Genomic DNA, 15,972 nt, shown 5'->3' with positions numbered 1-15,972 from the left:
CGTTGCACAGCATGAAATGCACTGATGGTGCATGACTGCAGCCACAGCTTTTCCTACGTACCTGTCTCAGCAGAATTGTTGGTTCAGAGGGACTCTGGGCCAGAGAGCCTCACAAAGAGCTGCAGAAGAACCTCAGGCAATGCCACAGCACCCCCAGCACCTCTGGATCCCAGCCCAGAGTCAGCCCCAGAGAGAGAGAGATGAACAAACTGAGAGACCTGATGGAGAGTTCAGTGAACTCTTGGGGATGCTCCAAAATGTGTGAATAAAACTTCAGCAGAGAGAGGGCAGAGGGGAAAAGCACGGGGTTAGACTTGGCTACTATTTAAATGATAACACTTTTATTTCCTTGCCTGTTTCACCTCACTCCTTAAATCAAAGTCATGTTTTAGGTGAACGCCCTGAACAACCTCTGTGGATTTGTAGAGATTAGTATCACAAAGTTGTCATTGGACTGAGACATGACTGGCTTGCTTTGTCTTGTCTAAAATTTGCTACCAGTGCCAAAGACACCAAAATTAGCCCAGATTCTGCTGCTTTTACAGAATTTCCCCTCTCCAGTTTGGTGCTGAGTTCAGAAAGGCAGCCTTGATGTTGGTGGCAACTTCCAAGAGAAACAGTTCCAATGTAAGGGCATCCAGGATAGAAAGCCTTCAGGTTTCCTAATGTTTCCTCATTTGTGAGAGATAGCTACTGCAGGAAAATATCCCTCCTTTCAGCAGTAAAAGGAATGAAGGGTTGTGCATGTGGTGTTGGGTCCTTAAAAATAACAATAAAAATAATGACTTAGAAGTAGAAGCTTTTCTTCCTTCCCTTCCTGGAGACTTTGGAAGCTTGCTGAGATCAGAGCACTCCTTAATTGCTATATCCAGGATTTCACCAGACAAACTCCAGCCATCAAAAGGAGCTTGTATGAGATGAGGTAACTTCTAAAAATAATCCCTGCCTCCCACAACTGAAGCCAAATATACCTCCTATTCTTGTTGGAGCAGAATCAGCTTGTGACAGCAAATCCTACAGAAAGCCCATAGAAAGATTTTAAAACTGCATTTGATGTTTTGTTGTTGCTGGCTCAAAATGCATATTAATGCTTCTCCCCAGGAGAGAAAGGCTCTTATGGGACCAATATAGGTCAGGCAGAATGTGCAGCAGAAGTGACATAATCTTTTTATTGTAATCATCCAATTTTTTATCTATTGGATTATTTAAGAGCAAGAGCTTCTATTCAGAATATCTCTAGGACAGAAGAGAGAGAGCAGAGTCTGAGGAAGAGGACGAGAATGGAGAATAAGGATTCCCCACCGATGGCTGAACCTCAGAAATCTGAACAAGTAGCTCATTGGGTTTGTGTGGACAAAAGAATGAGGATGAGTTTTTGCCCTGCATGTAACCCTTGGGAGTGCTGAACAGAGAGCCCCCCTCCCAGAGGGACATGTGAGGGATGGGAGATTCCTGGATATATTTTGTTCATTACTCCATGCCCAGTGGTGCCTCTTGCAAGCAAAGAAAAACAAAGGAAACAAAGATAAATGACTAAATTACAATCTTGTCTATGAGCAGGACAAGTGTCCAAACACTTCCATCAAGAGATAAAACAATCACTGAGTCAGTCCTGTAGCTTGGAAAAGGCTAAGGGAGTAGAAACTGGATAAAACTCATCCAACTCACTGAGTGAAGCAAACAAGTCTCAGGTGAGAGGAAGATTGGATAATTTTGCCCAAAACTGGGATTTTGGTTGGGGAACAGCACCTGTGATTTTTTTCCCCCTTGGCCAGGGTGCTGTGGTCCCTCAGCATGGCACACACCCAGCTCGGGTACAAGGGGCAGTGTCTCTCCTGGGGTGGCGAGCACAGATCAGGATTCCTCATATAAACCACACTTTCCAGCAAGTCTCTATTCCATAACAACATCACAGAGCTCTGCAGGATCTGGCTCCTTTAGCCCCCTGGTTTTTACCAAAAGCCTGTTTGATTTGGTGATGGAGCAGGAAGAGCCCAGCTGAGATGGGAGCACTGAAATGCAAAGGGAAAATCAACCCAAACCTAATTAGTGTTAGTGAAGACAAGAGTCACTAAAGTAGCAGCCACAGAATGGCTGGAGGAGTGAGCTGAGAAAAAAATGAGAATGATTGAAACAGAGTATTGTGCTGCCTATTACTTTTACTATTTTACAAATTAATCCAAATCCTACATAGTTGGCTTGGATTTTCCTACAGTTTCTCTGTCTCTCTGGTGCAGGCAAATTTTATTACACTGATTTAGTCCCTTGATTACTACATCCTTTTTGTGCTGGTTTCTTGGGTTTTTTTGCCTGAAAATTAGGAGAAAATAAGATTTAACATTTCTTCTTTGCTACTCATCAGATTTTTGTATGCCATCAACTAAAACCACATCATAAATACACAATATCCATCATTTAAATTAGGTCAAAGTTTTTAAAATGCTCTGTAAGACTTCTCCATGTCAGAGTAATTCAATCACTATCATCTTTCCCTGATGCAACTATTTTGGGATTTAACTTGTTCCTTGATAGGGATTTAATTAAGTAATTTACATGTAATTTCCAAATAAATAGCTGTTACAAAAGGCAGCAAAGAAATTAAAAAGCAAAAAGGAACCTGAAGGCAGCTGATCTTTAACAAAAATACTTCTGATATAAAAATGAATCTGAGGAATACATATTCAGTGATAACTATTCCAGTCCATGTCTGGTAAACTCTCAGATAATGGCAGCATGGCGGGGTCACTGGGGTTCTATTAGCTCAATTAATGAGGAGTAAGATAAGGCTAACACCCAGCTCTTCAAACGGCTCAAAAATAGAGCTGATAGTAATGGAGTTATTAACCTTCACCAGCCATTGAATTTTGCTGCTGATTCAAACTCCATTTCCTAGTTCAGGCCTCCATTAATAGGCTGTTTATTATCCCTAATCTACACTGGGATCAGCTGCAGAAATATGAAAGCCCCATGTAAAGAACAAATAGTTAAAAAAAAAATAAATATTTTTTTCCATTCTGATTTCTCCCTTTTCAACATATTCACAGGTTCTTCCTCAGAAATTAGGAACTTCATTATCCTAAACTGTTTGAATACATGTGCTCAGCAGCATGGTGAAAAAGAAGCTTTAAATATATTATGTAAAAAGATGGCATAATTGGGAACACAGCCACATCATTTTGAAGACCAAATAAAACCCTGCTGGAAAGCTTGCACTGGAGAAGCTGCTGCTGTTTATTTTCTCTACTAGGAAAAAAACAACTTTAATTTTAGAAAAATGGGTATTAGAAATATATTATGGATGTATTGTTAGGTCAATCCTTTGGCTCAGCCCTCCCCTGCCCAGCTTTGTCTGTTCATTTGTATTATTTGTAATGTAATTAATCAACATTGAAAATTAAAATAACTGGCCCTGGATTCAGATCACAAGGACAAAACCAAGGAAATAATGGAGCAGGGGAAGTGGAAATCTCAGCACCTGTGGCAGCAGCAGCAGAGCCTTTGGCACTGATGGGAGGACTTGAGGAAAGCTCCAACACAAACCTAGCTCCAACTTTAATACAGAATTGAGTTTAAGGGTCTCAATAGATTCTCTGCCGAGTTTGAACTCACTCAACCAAGATTTTTGATACTTTGTAAATTTTTGGTATATTTTCAGCAAAAGAGACAAAATTTAGTTACAACAGTCCACCCACATTAGATTTCTTCCAAAATCTATCCCAGTAACTTACATCTGATAGAATATCAGCAATTATGAGTGATGGAGTTGAGGTCAAAATAAAAATGTTTATTATGTCCACCTCCAGTACACAGTGCTGCCCTCAAATGCAGTTCTGGGTGTCCCACCTCAGCAAAAAAAAAATAAAAATAAAATAAAAGCTGGAATTCCCAGTGAGGGGAGAGAACAGGATGATCAAAAGACTGAAATGATTTCTAGGGGGAAAAAAATAAAAAAAGGATGAACAGATCAAGGTTCTTTGTCTGGGAAAGAGGTGACTGAAGGGCAAATACAAGGGGCTTAGAAAACCAGGAGTGTTGGGAGACATGACCAGGGAATGTCTGTAACTGTTTCTCAAGAGAAGAAATGCACCTGGAAAAAAATTATGAAGCTTTTTGATATTATGCCCAGTGAAATGGGAAACTCCTTTCTACATGATTTGGTGACCCAAAGTACAGCATTGGGAAAGAGACTATAAAGTCAAGGAAAAGGGGTGATCAGAAGATTTCCAAAGGATCCTCTGGCTCAGGGAATCCTTAAATTTCTGATTGCCTTAAGCTGGTAAGGGCCCAACACAGGAATGGTCAGGAACCAGCTGAAGGTGACAACCAGAGATTCACAACATGACACTGCTGCTGAATCTTATTTTAACTCTAGGTTTGGAAGAGAGCAAAAAGGATAAAAAATACTTTGGTGGATATTACACAGAGTTTTCAGTAGAACCATCCATGGCTATACTAAATGTTTCTTTCTGTTGCTTAAACACTAATTAAAAAAGCTCAAATATCCATTTACACTCATTTGGGTGAGAAAACTGGAGTCAGTCCTTTGTGTCAGTGGCTCAGAGCTTCAGAAGCCGCCCTGTGACTGTGGATTCCCACTCAGGTGGGCACTAAGAGGTTAATGGTTAATCTTTTCCTCCCCAGCTGAGAGGCCATTAACAGATTCAGCTCCTTATTTGCCCCAAAGGCTGCCCCAGTTCAATGCCAGGAGGATCCTGTCCACTTAGACAGGAGCTGCTTCACAGGGGGAACACAGAAAGCAGCTCAGTGCTCTCTGGGCTCTTTGGGAGACAGGGTTTGCAGGTTTTCCTGTGCCATTCCAGAAGCAAACCCTCACTCTACTGAAATTCTAATTTAAAGAAACCCCCGACTTTTTCAGTGAAAATTGAATTCTTTTCCTTTTTGTTCCAGAGCAGTTCTTTGGATGTGGTAGCTGATGCTGTATGAGTTTTTTTTTTTTACTATTACATTTTAACAAACTTTATGGCCCATTTTGTTTGTTTTCAAATAACTTTATTTTCCTTCTTTTCTACCATCAATTACTAGGTTTGTTTTTCTTTCTGTAAGATGGAGGAGTCAGGAGACTGATCCTGCTCAGTGCTGTATAATTTAGTATTATGTGTGGTAGCTTTATGAGGTGGGAGTCAGATAAAACATAGTATTTGAACACTAACCATTTATTAGCTCTAAGGAATAGATTTGTGACTTGACAAGCAGACAATAACTCTGTGTTCTGATCAGCCAAAGAGGTCTACTCTGAGTTCAAAAACCAGAGTAACATTCTCTTTCACAAATAATTTTGTTTACTGATGTGACTAGATTTTAATAATAAACTTGATATATATGTAAATTTATTTTAATCTAATTTCATCAACAGAACCCTCCTAAAAATGAGACTTTGTAGATTGTTCTGTGTCTGATTTATAGATTTCTGCATCCTATTCCCAGATTGATTTCAAGGCTATAATTCTATCAGGTTTTTCTCCTGATGTCAGAAACACCACCTCTGCAGATAGTGTTTTATAACTAGCATCACAACTGGAACTGAATTACTGCCCTGCTATCCTATGCTGCAATGTGTCCTTTTGTTTATAATCACCCTCTTTCCCTTACATCCCTACCACATCAGCTTCATGGAAAATATCAGCTCTGAGATCAATCAGGGAGCTCGATGTCTATTTCTGTCCCTCACTTCAACCCCTGTATAACACAGGGACCAAATTCTAAATTCAGATGTGAACGTGCAGAGCTCTTTAAAGCCAAGGGAAGCTGAGCAAATGGATCAGTGCTGAATTTCCACACATCCAATTCTATAATGAGTTGCTCTTCCTCCCTTGATGAGGTCTCAATCCTGTGAAGGAGCACACGGGGCACACTCGAGCATTCAGACTGATCTCGGGGACTCAGATGTGTTTAGGGATTCAGCACCTTCCTTCTAAATGCACAAGAAGAATAATCTGTGGAACATTATGTTTAACTGAGTCCACCACAAGTTTTGAGGTTCTTTCTCCATTTTTTTCATGCAATGGATTCCTGTTTAAGATGCACATTGTCTTGCTTTGGATTAATAGTTACTGCTGTTTTCACACACTTCCCTTTTCAAACCTTGATGGATGACTGGCAGCTCCCTCCCTCTGCAACCCCCTCTATTCTCTCTCCAACTCAACCTTTTCCATCCTTCCCCTATCCCTGTCCAGAGCAATCACACAGGACACACCGGAACAGTAACTTTGCCAAATTAAACACTGATGTGGGTAATGCACCTCTCCCACCATGAGTTTTTAGATAAGAACACCCTCCTTGGAAGCAGAAAGATCACGAATTTCCAACGTTTGCCTTTGGAATAGCCACTGTGCCAGCCAGTGGGATGGACAGAACCAGGAAGGCCTGGGAAGGGAAGGGAAAGGCCTCTCAGCTTTGATGAGTCACCAGCACTTTAAATCCTCACCACCTTTGGACCAGCTGTGAAAAGTAACTCTATTTTATTTGCTTGGCACTTGTAACAATTCTCTTTGGATGCTGATGTCGCTCATATTACATTTCTGAACAATTCATTATAGCTCAAATAAAATGTAATTCTCATGTTGTTTTTAATTATTTCACAAAAGCCAAAAGTCTCATAATGAGCTCCTTGAAATACCAATATATTTCCATGGTATTATGTCAATGCTGAAGAAAGATGATGTGTATCCCCCCTCCTGCTGCAAATAAAATACATATTTTCATATAATTCAAACTTTAATCCATTTCTTATGGTTTGGCTTTAGAGGCAACTCAAACAAATAACCAGAACAACAAACCTCTTCTCTCTCCCACAGTTTGGCCATCTGGAGCATTTGTCAGGCCAGGGCTCTATTTCCTACTCTCCAGGAGCAGGACCCCTTTCCTCGCTAAGGAAGCAAAAACCAAGATGCAGTAGCATAAATGATGTCAAGATCTGTATCTTTCCACAAACAAATTTTTCATATCTACAATACCATGATGGCTGGATTTCTCCCTTACCTGTTGGGATTCATCTGTGCTTTCTGCAGCTGCTCTCCCTGCTTGACATCCCTGGGGAAGCCAGAGAGCACCCAGCCATTGGTCAGACAGTCGAGGGCGTTCAGGCGTTCTGTCAGCAGCTTCAGGACAAGGTTGTCTGGCACTGCAAAGGAGGAAAAAGGTGACATTTATTCTGTGTGCTGAGTCTGCAGTGAAAGGAGATGCTCACAAGTCCTTCTGGAACCAAACCAGTTACTTCCATTTATGACTGATTGGCATCGGGCATCACTGGCTTCATATTTACTGTCGAATTTACTGTGGTGAAACCCCAAACTCACAAGGAACTGTAGGACCAAAGCAAAGGATTTGATAAAACCTGGTGCCCACATAATTTTGCAATGTACTTTTTCCTCTCAGCCACACTGGACTGGTGCCACAGTGACGTGTGTGACACAACCTTATCAAAATGCAAAAACAATGACTTGAGTTGTGGAAAAGAAATCCTAAAATTGGAAAGGAATATCTGAGCACTCTCAATTGAACTCAGCAGGTGATAGTGGTTCTGCCACAACAGTCTATGTGTGCTATTGCTCCAATTTGCCCAAAGGTTTGAAGATTTTATAACTGAAAATAATTTTCAAAATTAATCTCAACAACCTTAACTACTGCATTGATGAGCCGCTAATTTTAGAGCTAAAAGCTCTTTTTCCTCTATTATTATTTTTCTTTAGGGCAAGAGAGAACATCAGCAAAATACTGACTGGGATTACAACTACTGTGGAGCTTTCAAAATTCTATTTAGTGGGACACACTGGTAAGGAAGTATCCTGCACATTTTCACCAGAGTCTTTATAAAGTAAAATACTTCAATTAAGATACTTAAACTTTGGGGTTTTTTTTCTCTTTCGGGAGGAGGGAGTGTGTTCAGAATTAAAATTAAGTTCAACAAGAGTGACTACAGATTTTCTAATGACTGTTGTCATGTCTCAGGCTCAGTGTCATATAACCCCAAAGAAAGGACAGCAAAATCATCCAGAGCTGCTTCCCAAAGCAGCAGCCAAACCAATTCCCAAGCAGCAAGGAGAGCCCCTTCCCTTTATCTGTCTGAAACACCGGTGCCTCTGTTGAAAACAAGGGAGAAATTGCTACATAAATCCCCTTCATGGCAGGTTGATGTTTTGATGCTCACCCTGCCATCACATCTGCATACAAAAATACAACAACAAGTGCTTGTAGGAGAGTGTATGTGTCAGATTTCTAGCACTTCTCTTCAGGACAAGCTGACAGCAATCTGCCTGGATTTTAGCAGAGTGAATTATTAGCAGTGCACAGTTCTACCCCGGGAACAAGCAGGTTTTAAACTGCAATAATAGAATCCATTTGCTCCTGGAATTTAACATTGCACCTCTGTCATGAAATTCATGGCTTCTCCTTTAAATAATCAAATTACTGAGTTTACAGAACTGCACTCAGGATTCAATGTACCAGCAAAAAGAGAAGAAAACTGCTGGGAATTAATTAGAAAACAGATTAGTGTATTAATTGAGGATATCCACTTCACATTATAAAAGAACACGTTAAAGAGAGCAATATTCTCCATCTGCTGAAAGGAGAAAAATAAAAAAAAAAAAGGGAATGGAATAAACCCACACACTTGACAAAGAGCAAAATGACAATGCAAAAACTGGGTATTCTGTTAAAAATGGGATTCATAAAATTAACTGTACCAATAGTGCAGCAGCAGGAAGGAATTTTATCAGATGGAAGCTTCTCCCCTATCCAAGATCTGAGCTGCAGGCAGGCATGGGAGGGAGAACAGGAGAATTTCAGTGCTCTTTTCAGGGCAGTTGTCTCCCTACCCTCCAGCTTACAAAAATTAATACTAACCCAACACATCCTAGCAGAAATAAAGAAAAACAAACCAACCAACCTTCTCTTTCCCAAAAATGCATTCCATACAAAAAACAGTGGACTTTTCCCATAGTCCAGGACTTCTGGCTGCAGCACTAAACTTTCTTCATGTGTGTTATTTTATGACAATTCCTACTGGAATCATTGACATGAATTTACAGAGATGACAAGTGACATGATTTTATTTTTTAATTTCAGAATGCTTTAAACAATTTTTCAAGGAATTGGAAGAAAACCTACAAACCCATGAGTAAAACTGCAGTAGGATTCTGCCAGAATCCTTCTGCATCTGACATCTATGTCAGATGAACAGGGGATCAGGGCAGAGCCTGGAAGGCCCAGGAATGGCACAGAAAGATGGATATCCTGTGCTGTTAAGCTTCCAGCAGATCCTGGGAGATTCCCCAGTTCCAGATTGCTGCCATCCTTCACACATGGGAAGGAGAAACACTGCAGCCTACGAGAAAATTAAAAGCAATTGTGATGAGAACCTGGGGCATCTCCTGGGTCTGAGCACTTCCCACGGGACTTCTGTGAGCCCTGATGATCAAAATCCTCCACTGTGGTCACTATTTTGGAACAAAACTGAAGCAATCACACGAGGGGGAAAAAAACTGAGATGCAGAGACAATTAATTAATAGTTTATCTAATGACATGCCAGGTTTGGAGTGTTCTAGGGGATGCTGGGAACACCTGACGCCTCTCTCCCTTCAGCCAGGAGTGACTGCAAGACATCAGCAACACCCATGTACACATATACATCACTGAATAATATAGATGCTTACATATTTTCTGTGCTTCCCTCTAAAGCTTGATGGTGAGAAATAAAACATAAACAAGTCAGACAGCAAGCTCTGCTCTCCTCTTGATTAGCGAACATACCTATCACTTCAACACAATGGGGGAACAGAGCTTGTTGGCTGCTCGGTGGCATTACAAAGTACATCAGCTGCCCTTGAACAGGAACAGTCACACTTAAAACAGCTGCATTAAAACTGTAAAACATCTTCCACAGACCAGAGGGAAGGAAAAAAAAAAAAAAAAAAGAAAATAAAAGAGAGAAAAAAGTCAGTATTATTCTTATTTTGTAGTACAGACAGAGTAGGTAATGAAGAACTCTGCAGTACAGGATTCCTTTTCACTCATGTGGAACTGTCTCTGAAATGTAAGGCAAATTAATAACCTGTAATTGGAGGGGCACACAGCCTGTGAAGAACTAGCCAGAGGTCTCCTGGCCTTAAGCACAGAACCTAATGGGCACATAGCAAAGTAAAATATAGAGCTTTCCTGATGAGACAGTCAATCTCCATGTTTTAAGGAGATTATGAAGCACAAGAGCTTTGAATAATCAATTCCTTTTCAACATAAGCTTGTGTGAGTTTCCAGCTCTGAAAGTTGGGGAATGAGACTCGAGAGAGGTTTTACTTTACCATTAGAGAAGTCCAAAGGTAAGTTTCTTGTAAAAATTACAATATGCTGCTGCAAAGAAATATCCAGACTAGGTAAGGTGGCAGCACATCTCTATTAGGGAGAGAAATCAAGGCACAGAGTAAAATTCACCCCTCAGAAGTAAAGCTGCAGTGATTCCTGAGAGCATCAGACACAACTGTGGACCAAGGTCACAGCCAACCCCAGGCATGGAATAGCAGCAGAATGAGGCCACAACCAGCTCCAGATGGAAATGTAATTTGTCTGTGCTTACACCAACCCCACACTACGTGTCTCCTTTATCTCCCAGCCTGTTTCACCACATTAATGATCAAGACTACGCCCCTGAATTGGCTGCTGTGAATCTAAGAAGTGATTTAATAATGTCAGGGGGTTGATCAGGCAGGGGACAAGGTTTAAAGCGCTGCTGCTCGTGCTGGAACTGCTGTGTGGGCACCCAGAGATTTTCCATCTCCAGGGCTGTAATTCAGCACCTTCCAGCAGAACATTTAAAAAATAAAATTATTTCTCAGAGCTTCAAAGGTTTTCACAGGTATTAGGTACTTCTCATGAGAAGTACGTCCTCATGAAGCTCACAGGAGTGTGGCCTATTAGCTCTTCTCCAATCCATGGATCTGCAAGACTAATAGAAACCCAGATCAGGCAATCAGTTACAAAATCATACCATCTGCTCCAGACAAAAGTAACAGCACCTTAAAGGCACAGTCTGAAAGGGAAAAACACCACTTGAGAGATTACAGGGCACTGTTCTCCAATAACTTCAATGCTGTCAGTGCTCCAAGCTATACAATTATCATATTTAAATTGATACCTCCTCTGTATATTTCCCTTTAAAACATACTTTTGAAGGGTATGAACTCACTTCTCCAAACCTATAAAACCTCGATTCTAAGTACAGCATAAATGCATTTACAGATACAAATTCTGTCAGCTTTGTGCTCTAAAAGGTCCTTTTGACAATACTGTCCATCTATGCTTTATCCTGCTTACAGCGATTTTTTTTTAGCAAGGTCTGAAGACTCACAGCTAATTCAGATGCCTGAGGCTTGATCCCAGTAGCTGCCTGACAGTTAACATCTTGTCCTGAGTACAAGCTGCTGCCAAAGGCTACTTTCCTGAATTGTCCAGGAAATCCCAAATTTAGCAAAGCATGAGATTTCCTTATTTTATTGCTCTAGGAACTCTGGATGATTCACAATTAGTAATTGTCTTTTTCTACTCTGTTTTCTTGCCCACGTTAAGGTCCTCAGAGATGGCATCGATTGAGATGGTATAAATTGGTTTTCAATGTGTTTGAGAATGATTTAGCAGTGATTTACCATCGCGTGGCCTGATCGATAATTTAGGTTAATCCTGCGGTGGGTGAGGATGGCCAGGTCTGCGTGCAGCCGGCTCGGGTACCGAGAATGAATGAACACCCGGCCGGGAGCGCTGCAGCGGCTCCGGGAGGAAAACACCGGCGCTTGCCTCGCTGGAGTCAGGAGAAGGGGATCGGCTCCTCCGGGATCCTCCGGGGGCCTCTGGCCCCGCACACCCGGAGGGGGCCCGGGGGGTTCCAGTATTCTCCCGGGGGTCCCCAGCCCCGAGCACTCGGAGGGTCTCGAGGTTTTCCAGTATGACCCCGGGCTTGTCCCGGAGGTCTCCAGCCCCGCGGTCCAGCAGATCCCGAGGTGGTCCCGGGGGTCTCACCCCGCAGATCCCGGGCTGTCCCGGGGTCTCTGTCCCGGGGGTCTCTGTCCCGGGGGTCTCAGCCCGCAGATCCCGGGCTGTCCCGGGGGTCTCACCCCGCAGATCCCGGGCTGTCCCGGGGGTCTCACCCCGCAGATCCCGGGCTGTCCCGGGGGTCTCAGCCCGCAGATCCCGGGCTGTCCCGGGGGTCTCGCCCCGCAGATCCCGGGCTGTCCCGGGGGTCTCTGTCCCGGGGGTCTCACCCCGCAGATCCCGGGCTGTCCCGGGGGTCTCACCCCGCAGATCCCGGGCTGTCCCGGGGGTCTCAGCCCGCAGATCCCGGGCTGTCCCGGGGTCTCTGTCCCGGGGGGGGGTGGGTTGTCTCAGCCCGCACTGTTGGCTGTTCTCTGTCGCCACCCCGCGGTCAAGCCGGGCAGCGCAGCCGTCCCCGCCCCGCGGGCACCAGCGGCCGCGGCGCCGCCAAAACGTCGGGAATTCGGAATTCGGGAAAAATGCTGAGGCCTCGTGGAGCCCCGACAGGGGAAACACTGAAAGCATCTGCGGTTTTATCGGGTTTGAAGAAGGCCCAGCGAGCACCGGCAGCGCCGCGGGTTCGCACCGCTGCGAACACAACGCGGGCGGTGATCCATCGAAGAGACCGTTCCTACAGAAATCCCGTCCCCACTCGCTCTTTTACACTGCTGAGAAGGGCTCCTGTAAAAATCCGGGTAATTATTTTAATACGGTAAAAGAAATAATGCGATAAAATATTTAATTTCCACCTTTAAAATATTTGTGCTCGTTAGCGTATGTTAGAAACAGTATTTCCTTGTTTTTATTTTTGGTTTTTTTTAGGTTTTTGGTCATTTAAAATAGGAATTAGAAAAATTAAAAAATTAAAAATTAAAGTGGAACTTATACTATTATCTAAAGCAGGTACAATCCCAAATTATCGATCATATCTAATCATAAATCATATAATAGAGGATAAAACTTTCAGAAATGCTTCCTCACAGGTATCAAGCCTGTGGGATTCAGGAATCTACATCTGATCACATTTAGTGATGAGATTCCAGCCCCTTAAACCACTTTACCTGTTATCAGCAAAGGAAATTCAGTCCAAAGTGAGTATCCAGCATGCAAACAAAAAGCCTTTTTCCCACTAAAAATGGCCTCTGTGGTGTTTTCCATTAATTTGCCTAATGACCCCAGCTCCCAGGGAACCCCAGGATGATGCAGGGCTGGCTCCAAGGTCAGGATTCACACACCTGGGCTCCCATCCACACTCCCTGATTGTGGCAGGGCTTGAGCTGAAAGAGGTTTTCTGCCTCAGTTTACCTGCCTGAGAGACCTGCTCTGAACTCTCTCACAGGGATGCATCTGCTCTGAAAGTTTCTAAAACCAGTAACAAAATGTACATTTGTATTTCTTTTTACTCTGGTTTCCACAGAGGGACTACAGTTGGACAGAGAGAACAGCTATACTTCAAACCCACTGGACTCCTTATTTCCATTATCAACCAAGCTCCTATTTCCTCCTTATTTCTTAAAGTTCAGCTCTGCTTAAAAATACAGTGCAGAATTTGACCTACAAACACTTCTTGACAATATTGGAAAAAAAAAGGAATAAATTGGTCTGATAAACACGATGAAAAATGTCTTGGCTTTTTACACCAAATACTGCTTCCCATGGGATGAGAAGGGAGGATGCTCCTGAAGGGGTTCCTCACACCTGCCAGGGATACCTGGTGCCAGCACGTGCTCCAGAGCCCCAAGAGTGGGATGGATCCTGCCCAATCCTGTGTCTCCCCTTCTCCTGACACCTCCCAAGCACATGAAAGGGACATTTAAAAATATAAACGTTTACACAAAAGCTGTTTAATGTTTTCCTTGTCATTAAGACTGTTTCATACAGCAGCCTGGGGTTCTGTTTGTATTACACCCCATGAAACAGAGCCAAACCCAAAATTTCATGTTAAACTCCAGAAAAGGGGATGCTGACAACATGCAATGTGCTTTTCCTTCTGTTTTTTGTGTAAAAACTCCTATGATAGCTCCATCCCAAACTCAAAACCACACAGAATTCAAGTGAGCAGCCCTTTGGTGAGGAGACAGTGCTGCAAGGAAAGGAAAGGAACCTCCACTTCCCTAAATTTTAAAGAATGACTATCAGCAATCAAAATCAATATGAATATAGAAGATTAATACTTCACATTTATATTGTACTTTGCTGTTTAAAAGCTTCTGACAACCATGAGGCCCCAAATGGCCAAGGGCCACATTTTCACTCAAATCCATGAAGGTTTGTGGCACAAACATTTTAATATTGATCCCCCAGCAACAGCAGGAATGGTGAATATCACTGTGAAACAATTCTGTATATGCAGGACCATGTCCATGAACTGACTGATTATCACAATTGCTCCAGAAAACAACTGCACTCTTCTGTTTAATCAAATCACATTTATTTTGCCTGGTCTGGCTTTCAGGGTTGGCTTTTTAGGGTGCACTTTTTGATTGCTTTGTTTTTACTCCTAAGTGGGGTGGCCTTTAAAAATACCTTTGCAGACCAAGGCTCACTCCAGCTCTGAGCATCTGCCAGACTGATCCACCAATCTCGATTGTGGAATAAAGAAAAATACATTCTAGATTTTTCAAATAAAGGAAAAGAGAATTCTGATTTATTGCAGTGATTCAACACATAAAAAAGTAAAACTCAGGGAAGAAAATTACAACCTACTGCCTAAATATCTGCATTTAAAACTTTCTGTTCTACAACCTTGCATCTCATATAAAAATATAGCCACCTAAAATAGAAAATAAAAATATTAAATTTTATTATGTTCTTTTGACCACCAATTTTCTCCTAGTAGGAAAAAAGACTGCTACCTATTTTCCATAAAAAAACCTTTGTAGCAGTCCCAGAGGAAAAGTCAAAAGTTTGACTTGAAAAACGGAGCTACTTCAAAAGCATTGTCAGAGGTGAAGGTTTCTTAAAAATGCATAAATTAAAATGTGGTGTATTCATAAATGTCTCTGTAACTTTACACAGTTTATTTGTGAGCAACGTGCACATTTAGGGGAGCTGTAAAATTGCTGCAAAAGTAACTTAAATAAAGTAGAAAATCGATTTGTTTATTAGCTCCTGTTTGGACTCTGTGTGTGTGTGTGTGTGTATGTGTGTGTGTGAAAAATGAAAGAAAAATGGAGAGTTTTTTTCAATAATAAAAAGGGAGTTGCACTGCAGGGCCCCTAAAGCTTGTGAAAAATTAAACTCGACGGATTCAAACTGTCCTATTTCCACTTCAAAAGAGAAGAGGCACTGAGCTCTTCCCAACTTATCTTCAAACGCCCAGCACCCTAGAAAGTTTCTTTAAAAAAAATAAAGTCTCTAGTTCCCCCAAGCACTGTACCCGTTACTGTAGCTGCTGTCTCTCCCTCTTCTAATTATACCCATGTGAGTCTATTAATCAACTTGTAAATTATTTAGAGAGCCATGCGCTGTCTTCAGCCAGTACAAACACACTGCATGCAAAGGCTTGCTGAAAACCAATGGAGCTCCCAAAGGGTCTCTGCAATGTTCAGACAGCTTGCAGCTCGCCAGTACAGCACTCTTAAAAACAAGAAATAACACTGAGCTTACCCCCTCAGATATCAAGATTTACTCAGCCTTTCAACTTGGAAACTCTTGGCGAGTTTTTAACAAAGAGGAGCTGCTCTATTGTCAAATCTGTGTTTCACACTCGGTGATGAGAATATTAATTTGATGGGAAAAAAAAAAACAAACAAAAAAAAACCAACCTGCACCGAACAGAACAAAGTGTTTTCAGTGAGACTGTGATCACAATCACCAGGGGACCCCAACTTTCAGAGGCTACACCAAAAAAGCACCCCTTTAAAACCACTGCAATTTAAAATAAGGGGAAATCTGTATTTGTACAAGTAATGGTTTTTATTAGAAAACAG

General features: G+C 42.1%; 1 protein-coding gene across 1 annotated transcript in view; it reads right to left on the bottom strand.

Annotated features, from left to right (window-relative positions):
- AK8 (adenylate kinase 8) overlaps positions 1 to 15,972 on the bottom strand; it is a 65,405-nt gene that overhangs the window by 19,183 nt on the left and 30,250 nt on the right. Inside the window, exon 11 of the mRNA XM_005527344.3 lies at positions 7,000 to 7,141. Within this exon, the coding sequence (XP_005527401.2) occupies positions 7,000 to 7,141 (142 nt within the window). The remainder of the gene's footprint in view (positions 1 to 6,999; positions 7,142 to 15,972) is intronic.

This window comes from Pseudopodoces humilis, chromosome 22 (assembly GCF_049639895.1).
Source record: "Pseudopodoces humilis isolate 2021_Gansu_Grassland_sample_001 chromosome 22, ASM4963989v1, whole genome shotgun sequence".
NCBI lineage: Eukaryota > Metazoa > Chordata > Aves > Passeriformes > Paridae > Pseudopodoces > Pseudopodoces humilis.
The sequence above is the reverse complement of the archived record's forward strand: the minus strand, read 5'-3'. Positions and strand labels throughout refer to the sequence as shown.